Consider the following 13,141-nt stretch of genomic DNA (forward strand, 5'->3'; position numbering starts at 1 on the left):
GGACAAGGGGTAATGGATTCAAGCTGGAACACAAGAGGTTCCACTTAAATTTGAGAAGAAATTTCTTCTCAGTGAGGGTGACAGAGCACTGGAACAGGCTGCCCAGGGAGGTTGTGGAGTCTCCTTCTCTGGAGACATTCAAAACTCGCCTGGACGCCTTCCTGTGCAACCTCATCTAGGTGTTCCTGCTCCGACAGGGGGATTGGACTAGATGATCTTTTGAGGTCCCTTCCAATCCCTAGCATACTGTGATACTGTGATCTCCTTCACATGTTGTAACCCCTGAGATCTACTATGCCCTATGCAACAGGTTATCATCTCCATAACATCTGCCGTTCCCTGATCAAGAAGTTGCCACCCCCATATCACCTACCATGAACATACCCGAACATGAAAATACATAAGTCTATGGGACCTGGTGAGATGCAACCCAGAGTCCTGAGGGAACCGCCTGATGTAGTTGCCACTCTCCATGATATTTGAAAAGTCATGGCAGTCAGGTGAAGTCCCCGGTGACTGGAAAACGAGAAACATTGCACCCATTTTTAAAAAGGATAGAAAGGAGGACCCTGGGAACTACTGACCTGTCAGCCTCACCTCTGTGCCTGGGAAGATTATGGAACAGATCCTCCTAGAAGCTATGCTAAGGCACATGGAGGACGGGGAGGTGATTTGAGACGGCCAGTATGGCTTCACCAAGGGCAAGTCCTGCCTGACCAATCTAGTGGGCTTCTATGATGGAGTGACTACATGAGTGGACAAGGAAAAGCTACAGATGTCATCTATCTGGACTTCTGTAAGGCCTTTGACACGATCCACCACAACATCCTTCTCTCTACATTGGAGAAATATGGATTCGATTGGTGGAGTGTTCAGTGGGTGAGGAATTGGGTGGATGGTCACATCCAGAGGGTAGTGGTCAATGGCTCAATGTCCAGGTGGAGATCAGTGACAAGTGGTGTCCCTCAGGGGTCTGTAGTGGGACCAGTACTGTTCAGTATCTTCATCATTGACACAGACAGTGGGATTGAGAGCATCCTCAGCGAGTTTGCAGGCAACACCAAACTAAGTGGTGTGGTTGACACGCCTGAAGGACAGGATTCCATCCAGAGGGACCTGGAAAAGCTTGAGCAATGGGCCCATGTGAACCTCATGAGGTTCAACAAAGCCAAGTGCAGGGTCCTGCACCTGAGTCCCAGCAACCCCCAGTATCAAGACAGGCTGGGGGATGAAGGGACTGAGAGCAGCCCTGCCAAGAAGGACTTGGGTGTACTGCTGGATGAGAAGCTCAACACAAGCTGTCAATATGTGTTTGCAGCCCAGAAAGCCAACTGTATCCTGGGTTGCATCAAAAGAAGTGTGGCCAGCAGGTTGAGGGAAGCGATTCCGCCCCTCTACTCCACTCTGGTAAGACCCTACCTGGAGTACTGCCTCCAGCTCTGGAGCCCTCAGCACAGGAAAGACATGGACCTGCATAGAGTGGGTCCAGAGAAGAGCCACAAAAACGATCAGAGCAATGGAGCACCTCTCCTATGAGGACAGGCTGAGAAAGTTGGGGTTGTTCAGCCTGGAGAAGAGAAGGCTCTGTGGAGACCTCATTTCGGCCTTTCAGTACTTAAAGGTGGCCTATAGGAAAGATCAGGACAACCTTTGTAGCAGGGCCTGTTGTGATAGGACAAGGGGCAATGGCTTTAAACTAAAGGAGGGGAGAGTTAGACTAGATACAAGGAAGAAATTTTTTACGCTGAGGGTGGTGAGACAGTGGCACAGGTTGCCCAGAGAGGTGGTGGATGCCCCATCCCTGGAAACATTCAAGCTCAAGTTGGACGGGGATGTAAGCAACCTGACCTAGCTGATGTCCCTGGTCATTGCAGGGGGCTGGACTAAACCTTCCAACCCAAACTATTCTGTGATTCTACCATATGCTGGGCAGGTGGTTACCACCTCCATAACATCTACCATGCCCCAGGCAGGAGGTTACCACCTCTGTAACATCTACGATGCCCTGGGCAGGAGGTTAGCAGCTCTCTGGAGCGAAACATTGCCCTCTCCTCAGCTCCATCAGTCCACAATCCAGGATCCTAGCTCCAATCCCTAGCTGAGGCACATTTCTGTTGGATGCCTAGACAAGGAACTGGCAACAGCAAAGCTCTTAGAGCCCTTAGCCTACAAACATATTTACTACAACCCAGCAGGCACAGAGTAGCTTCTCACACCACCTGCCTGGAAATTTGTGTTTATGTTTTTGCTGCTGTCACCGGTGTGTATTCAGCAAGTCAATGTTACTTGCCAATACTACACTGACAGTCTGTGGAGCAGCCAGGAGCTAAATGTATTTCTTGCCACCCCCTGTGTGACTCCGCAACTGCAGTAGCAGGTGTCACCACCTAAAAAACGTTCCTTTATTCAGGCACTTTGTAATGAAATGCAAATAGAAAACCTCTGGTTACCTTTAAGTCAAACAGTGTCAAGTGAATTATGTACAGATTAAAGGTACACTAGCTCCTGCAGCTACCCCAAAGGGACTGCCCCAAATACACTGGGAGGGTGAGCAGGCTTTAGACTAACAAACGAGCAGTTAAACTTAATGTGATCCTCTTCTTGCTGCTAAGTGTATCCACCTGAGGCAATGGAGCTTTTAAAATGTTCCTAAATAGGAAGTCAGAATGGTCTAATGGTCAGGAACAAAACAGCAATGCTTTCAGCACTTACATATAGTACCTTAAATCTTCCAAACTCTAAGTAAGCATTAGTTAGCCTAACAGGGGGTCTGTCGTGCTGGATACCCTGATAAAGAACATTCAAATATCACTGAGGTCAATTCACCCTTCATCTTGCCAAGACAATGAACTGCAGTTAAGTTACTTGCAAGTATTTGAAAAACGATTCTATGAAAGGCTTTCCCTGCTCCGCTCAAGACCCCTTGCATCCATACACCCAGCTCGCTCCTGTGGATTCCCGCCCAGGCCAGCCCTGGGGAGGGTGTAGGTGGGAAAAGGGTAACAGACCTGCCCAAACTCATGCCAGCAGCCGGTGTCAGAGCATGAACCTCTAACCCAGGCCTGCTAGCCCTTCACCAATGGCCTGCCTGCTCATATGTTTATTTTATTCCCCATAAAACGTCCTCCTCCTTTGCTGGTCACAGGGCTAGAGACTTTAGGGCCAAAAAGGCCTGCTTGCTTTGACAGTCTTGCCTGACCTGTCAGAGTGCATAGACTTTCAGCTAGTTATTAACACCTTTTGCCTGAAGGCCTTAAGGAACAAAATAAATTGAGATTCAGAGACCTCCAATAATGGAAAACTGACATCACTCTTAGTTATAGTTAAAACTGAACATTATTTCCACTTTGAATTTGTCTAACTCCAGCTTCCAGCTACTAGATGGTGCTCTGTACTTGTCTGTCAGTTTGAAGAGCCCTCTCTTCCTGGGATTTCTCTTCCCATCTGGACATCTATTTTCACTAACAGGCTTATAAGAGCATTGCTTAGAGACGTTTTGGGGATTTTGCACAGATAGCACTTCTTGGGTCTTGTTGTATGACAGGTTTTTTCCAGCTCTCAAATAAAATCTGTAGCCCTTTGTAGGTCTAAATCCTGGAAGGTTTGCTTCCAGCCAGATCAGTCAGTTCTTCTAAGACCACTGTTCAGAAGCAAAGTAACCAAGCCCTGCACTGCTGTGCACATCTCAAAAACCTCCTGGCATTCTTTGGGGAGAAATAGGATATACCAACTTCATATGTTTGGATCACAGTCCCAAGTCAGTGAGTAATCAGCTTTTTATTTGATATTTCTGTTAAGTTCTACCATGACCAAAGCCACCTGCTAGTTGAGTTTGGTGCTGCTCCTGGTTACATGTTGAAGGCGCTGCTCTGAAAACATCTATGGTTGTGGTCCCCTTTGCTTGTTTGTTTGGCTCAGTATTGTATAACTATGCATTTTCGCTATAAGAGGGCAATATTTCGCTATAAGTGCAAGGGGAGCAGAAAGACCTACCACACCATGGCTAGAAGAGATTCAGGACTTGGACAGAGAAAGCCCTAACCATGAGCCATCACTAGCCTCAGAGCAGAGAAATGTTGCCCGTGCCTTACCTCCTCTTCCAGTTTGATGACCTTGGCTTGCGCATTGTTTAGGGCCTGGTCGAGGATTTCGATGTGCCTCCGCTGGTCCTCATTGGCAGAGCGCACAGCTGCCAGCTCCATCTCCAACTTCTCCTTCTCCTTCAAGTGCTCTTTGTCTGGAAGAAAGACAAGAACAAGAGCCGCTCCAGGAGGACAGCTCACAGGCCCTGGGTCACGCCCAGAGGTAAGGTGCCACATCCCTAGAAAAGCAAAAATTACGCAAAGCAGCAGCAAGTTGGGCCATTACAACACAGTGCCAAGACACGGTGGGCAAGGAATTTCTACTGCGAAGGCTCAGCTCCTCAATGCCCAGCCTTAAATGAGCATCAGCAGCAGAAATGAGTGGCAGCTTGGGCTGCATCTCCACTAGCAAAGTTCGTGGACCTGAGCACTTCCTCATCATTGTCCATTCTGCTGAGCACATTCCCTAACAAAGTTTTGGCTTGTACCAGCTACTCCTTTCCCACCCAGGCTGTGCTTGAGGACAGCCTATGTCAAGGACTGTTTATAGGTGCCAGCTTGGATGCTGCTGCCCTTCTCTAAGGGACAAGAAACCTCAGCCACGCTGGATGCCAGCTGTGCCATGCCCGGTCCATTTTATTTGCAAGGATGGAGATCATGAGATACAGAACATGTGAAGAAGCCAGGTAATAAACACAGATCTGTGCTGAATAGCTTGAAAACAGAACAATAATGAAGAATAAGATAGGAGGCATCTGAACAGACTTTCTCTAGCCATACAGAGAAAGGGGAGACTGTGGGAGGCACTCCAACCCTGTGGCGGCCCTGGGTGACTTTCCAGTCCTGCTCTAAGGGTCCAGTGACTGGTGCTTCCCCCTTATTAAGTGCCTTAAAGCACCAGGAGTGAAACTAAAACACGTGGATAACCTCAGTGCTGAAAAATCATCCCTTTTTTGGATAAGATTTAAAATTACATTGAAAAAAACCACAAATGGCTAAATTCAGTCAGCTTTGCTCACATCTTTTTCTTTGGCAATAAATTGCAGGCCCACCATTGACTTCTTTGGCAAGCTGCCTCGGGAAAGGCTCAGCTCCATCTACCTCTGCCCTGACACTGCTGAGAAGCCATTTCAGGGAACAAGAGCGTCATGTGTCAATCACTGGATCCCCGACATTGGACCGCAAACAGTTAATGACTGGAGGGAGCAGGGGATGGAGGCTCCATTCAGTGAAATCTGAGATTTTAAAATCTGGCCTTCATTCTGAATGACAACAAAAATAGAGTACTTGGCAAGCCTCCAGGAAGGAAATTTCCTCCAAAAATTAATTTGGCATCAATTAAACATTGTTTGGTTTTTTTACTTTTTAAACCTAGCATTACAGAATTTATTATTTTTTACCTGAAGTGAAAAGTTGCTCCAAAAACATCGAAATGTGGAAAATCTACCCCTAATATCCAGCCTGTCCCACCCAGTCATGACCAGTCAAGCTGGAAGCCCCACCACCATCCACCTCCCCCCAAGGAGAGTCAGGAAACTTCACATGGCCAAACCCAGCCTATTTCAGACCTGAACTACCCCCAGAAGGGCCTTATTCTTCTTTAATTACAGATGGGATGAGAACAGGTTTAATTTACACACTACCAGTAGGTGCCTGCAGTGAGGTGAGATACATACAAGCTGAGCCATGAGGAACTAGGCACGAATGGCCGAGGTGAGCCCAAACCCACCTAGCCATCTTCCCATTTATCCCAACAGGAGGAATTCAGCACTTCACAAAAACACTCCCTGGCAGCAACACTGGCACATTGGCCTCTGCAAAGCCCATGAGCAAAGCCCAGCGAGTGCTGTGCACACCATGCCACCGACTGCCACCACGACCCATCTCGGTATGATGTGGCCTTAATCTTCCCATGTCAGCAAGACATTTTATTGCAGGTCTCTTCCTTCAATGCAAAGACATTTACTTCAATCAGATTCACCAGAAGGAACATTAATAATTACTGTACAAAAGTGTAAATCTGGGCAAATTATCAAGCAGCTAATTTAATTAGAGGGTGAAGAAGCTGGAAGATGAATGCTATTTCAGCCCTGTTGCACTTCACCGTCTCATGCTGGGACCACATTTGCTGTGCTCCAGATTTGAAACCCATATTATAGAAGGGCAGCACATAGAAAAACAGGAATTGGGACCTACACGTCCAACTTTCATCTGAGGAACTCGAAGCACTCAGCTTGCTCTGCTGCATTATGTTTTCTATTCCCCTCTAAAAGGAGGACAAGATTATGCTGTACACAAAATGACTACTGAACCCACGAGAAAGCTGAAAAGAAAAATTTACTTAACAGCTCTCAACACTTCTCCACATCAACTTCTCCCTGCAAAATGCTGGGGGCACATTTGAAAGTATTTTCCTATATTGCATTTATTTTTAGTAAAGGTCTTTGTTGAACATACCTTAAATTCTCTTCGAGTACATACAGGTATCCTTAAAGTCTAAAAATACTGTGTTACTGTGCTTCAATTGCACATACCCGCTGCCCAGGCATGTGGTTTTTACCTATCAGACTCCATCTAAAAACTATTTCTAGTTTCTGGTGGGTGACTGCTACATCCCATTACTGAACAGTCCTCAAAAGGCTTCTCTGCTGTAGTTCACAGTTGTAATCTCACAGCTTTCCACCCACTGCCTCTGACTGTTGTACCTCAACATGCTGAGGACATTACATCGATACTCTGTGGCTGGGTCGAAGAAAGAGGAGATAAAGCCTAGAACCTATTTGGTGCTTCATGAATGAGCTTTTTGAGTTGTCAAGTTGGGTAGGTGCACCAAGAGTAAACCAGTCTTGACCCTGTTTTGAAGCAGAAACATTAGACAGAAAGATACACTTAGTCACTGGACCCCTTCACTTCACTCATATATGACCCCCAGCTTTTCACACAGACCTCATGCTTTACAGAAGGTTTAGGTATGATCAGTCTTGAAAAAAAAAAAAAAAAAAAAAAGTGTTTACCTGTATCAGTTGAACATGTGCCCTCAAAGCCACTCATAACTAAACACTACATTATAGATAACACACGTCCACCCGGTACGCTTCATAGGAAACAGCTGTGTTAACCCATGTCCTGGCCAAGCACCAACACAGCTCATTGCAATCTTCTCCTCCTGCAGTTTTGCTCACAAATGACAGATTCCCAACAGCTCTCTGGAGTTTAGATGACGCCAGCACCAAGAAAAGGCTGAGAAGCTGCAGGAGGTCATCCTCGAGGTGCTTGAGTCCATTTTCTCACATGGGGTTTAACAGGGATTCTGCACTGGCATTAATAATTAGGATCAATTGTAACATACTTAATAAATGGCTCGGTACATGGTTACTTGTGGTCACCGACCTAAGCAGGGATGCAGAAAGGTTTGATGCTGTGTTGTCAGAGGAAGACACTCAATCTCCACGAAACTTGTGATGGTTTTCCTTACCCCACAAAGTATTGCAGGCATCTTAAGCATGGTCTGACTTACAGTTAGGACATTTCCATCTGCACGTCATGAAGAACAAGTCAGGGGAGAATTTGACCTTCACGTGTTGAAAACTGAAATCAGACTTCCCACTCCCCTTCCCTTCGGAGGGCAGGGGGAAGTCATGCAGAACAGATGCATTTTTCTATATGACACTGTTTCTTCAGGATGCTGCTCCCTGCACAAGTGCCCTTGGCTCTGGGTGGAGGGGGCAATGGCTCCCCACCTCCCCACATGCAGGTCACGGCTGTGAAATGAAAGGGCAAGGAGCTCCCTTTCATTTGCCCTTGAAACTTCTACTTCTGCCCCGATTATTTCCTGTCTTAATACCAAATGGCTCTTAATCTGCCCAAACCACCACTCTCAAAAGCATCTACTGTGAGCGTTTTCATTGGTTGGATTCATTCCATGGGAATATTTCTTTGTCTGGGATATTTGGGACAGAGATATATGCACAAGTCTTATATGGCACATCCACTACGTGCTCCCACAAAGCATGAGGCCCTACCAACACACTGACAAAACTGTCTGTCTATCCCCACTAATGGGTGCAGAGCTACGTGGATGGGCACAGACCTCGATGAACCTCAGACATCTGAAAAAAACAGCCCCGTGGAGGAACCCCTGCTCTGACAGATTGTCTGTAAGTCCAGAAATCCCAGAAAAACACACAAAATTCTCAGACCCCACCAAAACAATTTTTTCCCATGATATGCTGTATCATAAGCTTTCTCTCTGCCCTGTGACCTTGAAACCATCCTCAGTCTTCCTGCCTCTCCCTTTCCACAGCATCTCTCAGCCTCCTTCTGCCTGCCTCTTCTCTTGCCTGTATGGGCCTATACGTCTTCATTGGTCACTGCTTCACGCCTTTCCTTAAAGGAACCTTTTTCACTGATAAAACATCACCTAATTATCATGAAACTAACAGGTTGTGAGTTCTCTCCCACCCCGATACAACAGTAGCATTTTTCTTAGGCACAAATGCCTAGCACTTAATACTTTCAGGCATGCAGACTGGCTTTGCCTATTGCTATTACAATGAATAAGAGTTTTTGTCACCTCCGGTCTCCATCTCAGAGCGCATGACCGAGCAGTTAGACTGCAAGGAACTGAGAAATGATCCCTGCATATCCTGCCTTGCCAGACTTCTTTTTCAGGGAGTTTTTCCTGTTACTGGCGTTTTACCACAGCATTCGTTCTGCATTTCCATTATTACCAAGGATGAGTGTTAAAAAAAACCTCATGAGTATTATCTTTCGTTCTTCATCTCATCATGAGAGTGGCTTAAAAATGATAACTTTTAGGAACCTGCTGATCTTGGAGTCTTTTTATATAACTTGCATTGGGGATGTTAAGGGATCGTGTTTTCAGGCTGTCTTACATAAACATAGGGACTAGAACTCTACTTTTGCTTTCCTAATGAAAATGAAGATTTGCATTTACTAATCTGACTTAATAAGCTACTACCCTTGGGAAAAAAACAAACATGAGTTTCACAACAAAATATCAATAGCTGATGGGAGCACATGTAGGCACCATTTTTTTTCTTCTGAAAATTATTATTTCAGACTCAGTAGACAAGCGCACACATGACAGCTAAAACAAGCTGCACCCCTTCTCCTCTCAGTTTTCTGCCTGAGCATCCCATCAAAAGACGCGAGGAAGGTACAGACCGTGCTTCCAAAACCCCCAGGTCGGCTGTGGGGTGCAACCCCAGTCGTGGTCTGCCCCTGAGGAAGTCTCACAAACATCAGAGTATAAATACAGTCAGCAACAAAGGATTTCTGAGCAAAACCTTTTATGGGCTTTCAGAGGGGTGTTTTAGGCTGACACCCTGATACCGAGGTCATTACTGTGCATACCCCAGCAGCCCAAAGAACATGACTGAAGAGGACCTGCTTTACATGTGCCCATTTTTCTATTCTTGGAAGCACTCTGCATTGCATTGGTAACATTTAGCTCTCTGGCCTAGCCAGGAGACACTCAAAGCATCCAGCCCGTCTTACGTGATAGGATCCGAAAAGCTATATTTGTTCGTAAGCTGTGAATTGATAGCAGTAATATGCTGAGTGCACAGCGCAAATTTTTATTGCTAGATATTTATCAGTAGAAGCACAGACTACGTTTATGCACTGGAAAATGACTCAAATTGAATCCATCCTGGGGATTTAACTCCCCTTTGTAGCTACCAGTATAGGGTAGCATTGCCAGGCTGTCTATACGAAGACAGCAGACCCCAGTCTGCTATTTGTACTGTGCAACTTACCCCGTTTGAACTGCTCCCAAGGATGACAAGACTTATACAGCAATGCTATTTTCTTAACAGATCATCCCCTTGGATTCGCAGCAGTATCTACATGCCCTTATGGCATTTGCCAATATGGCAAGCTAACACAGTCATGGGAAAGATCTTTAGACTGTCTTCTGATTTGTGCACACATGCATCAAATTATCAGTGAAGTTGCTGTGATGGCATTGCCACTGCTGGCGGGAGCTACAAGAAAGCTTTCCTGCATTTGGAGCAGCTGGTGGACGTTGCAGGGCTGGCAGTGGGGCACGCTGAGTTATATCAAATACCGCACTGCTCATGGAGGTGGCCAGTTCTCCACCTAAGGATTTGCAGTTGCAGCTCACCTTCCAAGGAAGCTCTTCATGCAATAAATAAAACAGAAGGATCAGTTGTACACAGCATTCAGCTTCAATGGGATTTAAGCCCACAAGGTACTGCGTAGCTCCCAGGTGGTCAAGCCCTTCTGGAAGCGTGCTGAAGACGCTCAGGATACATGAGAAGCTACGCACTGTCATGCAGCATCCAACCGCTCGGGTTTTGGTTTGGCTGGTCACACAGAGCTGTCAGTACATGGCAAGGAAACGCTGCAGCACTGTGCTCAGTCATCATGGGAGCCTAAAACTTGGTGGGAATGGATGTTTTCCACAGCAGAAGTTGTAAAATCTTTGTCTCTTCCATTTTTTGTGAAAAGGAGGGTCCAGCTCTGCTCTCCCTCCTGTTAGTCAGCCCCTGGCACTGACAAGTCAGCAGAGGTTGCTCTGGGCTTTTCCCAGCCAAGAGAAGAATCTGGCTTCTCTAAAAAGCATGCATCTCTAGAGACGATCCCCGCAAGGAACACTTCACAATTTCAGATAAATATTTATCAAAAATAAGCTAAATTGTGCTATCATTGACTCCCACTGCCTGGTTCTGGTGCTCAGAAAGAAAAAAAAAAAAAAACAGCCTGAACAACCCAGTCTGCAGCTTAAATAAGAGTATGTGACGAATTAGCTGAGTAAAACAAAGCCATAAGGACAACAACAGTTAATAGAAAAGTATTCAGCTCCACTCCAGCACATATATATGTGCATATATATATATATGCACCTTCAAAACAGATTAGCACAGTACTCACTCTGAGTGACATAAAGGCCCTCTGTTGACTTATCCTCATGCCCATCGAAGTCTCTGCTGGCTAGCTGCCTATTGGCTGTCTCCAGTCGTTCTGCAAAAAACAGGAAATACTTTAAGTATAAATATATGTATATAAAATTGTAGGCCAACCAAGAAAATAAGATGCATGCCAGCAGAGCAGTATAAATAGACTCTCTGAAGGAGAACATTAAAATGGAGGCTGACACATACATAAAAGATGAGGCCTTTGACCTCTTCCATGAAGCTGCATTGTTCAGATTTACAGAAACTGAGGAAAAAGCTTCTGCCATTCACGGCTGACATGTCTGAGCAGTTCATCTCTCATGCTGTACAAAATGCACAAAGCATTTGCAATCGGAATTAGCCAGCTTTGCAAGGGGATGGGTGCATTCCTGCAGTGGCATGCTGCCCCTGGTGCAGCGAGACACCCTGGCGGAAGGCAGACCCCAGCCTGGTGACACCGATCCTTGGGGATGCCCTGGGAAGGAAGCAGTTTTCTGCAGTAGGGGATAGGTCCCCCTGGCAAGGGCTTGCCTTCAGGTGCCCCCTCCTCCAATAAGACCATCAAGCCCCCTTGCACTGTTGCAAAAAGCATGAGCCAGCTTGTAGAAGGCATCTCACTGCCCAAAGACATATCAAAGTTCTTCCACCAGGTACTTGGACAGGTAATAGCTCAAAGTCATACTCAAAAGCACTGTCTGAAGCTGACTCATATTTTGCCAGAGGGTTTTTTTTGCAACTGGGGGTGTGACAGCAGTTTTGTCCTATGCCAATGAGCAGGGCCTGATTTCTCAAGAAGTGTATCTAAAACACGTGTGAACCCAGTCCTTTAAAGCCTGCTACTCTGGAGCTTGTGAGAAGTTGAACACCATGTCAACTGGGGGGAAAAAAACCCAAACAAGGAAGTATAACATACCACGGAGATCCCTGTTGAAGTCATGAAGTCTCCTAATTTCTCCTTCAAGTTTGTTTCTCATTGCTTTGTCCAGAGACTCCCTCTTAGTGGTGGTCTTGACCAGGCCCTCATAAGCTTCTGAAATCCTCTGAATCTCTATTTCAAACTGAAAGGAGAGAGAGCTCCCATTAAACCCTGGCAGGAATGCATCCAATCCCAGCGTTTGCCCAGCGTATTTTGATGGGGTGCAGGGGTCAGGGCAATGCCCATGCCAAGTGCCACACCAGCCACCAGCTCTCCAATGACCAATCTCAATGGCGGAAGATGGTGCAAAGTCCCAGTGGTGCTGGAGGATCCTGCAGTGGGGAACAATTGCTGGACCCCTGCAAATGCCCTGTGGGGCAGCTCGCCATGCCATGACACCCTGCAATACCCCTCTGGGAGCTCCCAAATGAGCTCAAGGTGGGCTGGTGTTGACGTAAATGCTCAGTTGCCTTCATTCAACAACTGACATGGCTGCTTGAACCTCCATCCAAGTGGAGAAGCAAAGGAAACGGCGTATTTGTGTGGACTGTATTCTTTCCTATAAAGGGTTTTAGAAGGCAAGACTTATTATTCTGCTAGATCGTTAATCCAAAACCTAGCTCTAAGTTCTGCACACCACCAGAAATACTTCAGGCTTGGCTCTGATCTCATGTCAGTCTTAAACTATTGTGGTCCACTCCCTTCCATCCTTGACCAAAGACTGCTCTATACAAAAAGAAACTGTAACAGACCAAGCCAGTTGTTTCGGGTTTTCAATCTTCTTAACTTCCTCTCCTTGAAATCTGGCAAACTGCAGGTAAAGCACGCAGAGGAAGCCCTTAGCAGTGAACTGGCATCTTAAGACCAGAAGCCAAAAAAATGACAGGAGGATAGTCCCAGGCAGAGTCTTGCTGTTCAGGTCAATCCCATCCAGATCTTTTAATAAGCTAACGTCTTGTTAAATGCTTTGCTGAAATCATTGCTGCAGGAATGATCAACACCAACATGGGAATCTGCTCCTGCATGCCTAGCCCTTGTGTTTGCGGAGAAAAGCTTGATAATGTGCACAGGCTGGAAAACCAAGAGATATATATAGCCTCCCACATACCTTTCTAAATCTGGCACTTTTTTAGTCTTGAATTGTGGGTGGGACAGATTCGTGATTTGTGAAGCCAGGGTGAGAGCCCACCTCCACTTGCTGT

The 13,141-nt window shown here is 46.2% G+C and overlaps 1 protein-coding gene across 1 annotated transcript in view; it reads right to left on the reverse strand.

The window, feature by feature from the left end:
* AMOTL1 (angiomotin like 1) overlaps positions 1–13,141 on the reverse strand; it is a 58,272-nt gene that overhangs the window by 16,000 nt on the left and 29,131 nt on the right. The window contains exons 5-7 of the mRNA XM_082486781.1: positions 11,937–12,081; positions 11,001–11,090; positions 4,092–4,237 (exon numbers count right to left, since the gene is read on the reverse strand). Of these exons, the coding sequence (XP_082342907.1) occupies positions 4,092–4,237; positions 11,001–11,090; positions 11,937–12,081 (381 nt within the window). The remainder of the gene's footprint in view (positions 1–4,091; positions 4,238–11,000; positions 11,091–11,936; positions 12,082–13,141) is intronic.

This window comes from Vanellus vanellus (assembly GCF_965231255.1).
Source record: "Vanellus vanellus genome assembly, chromosome: 1".
Classification (NCBI taxonomy): domain Eukaryota; kingdom Metazoa; phylum Chordata; class Aves; order Charadriiformes; family Charadriidae; genus Vanellus; species Vanellus vanellus.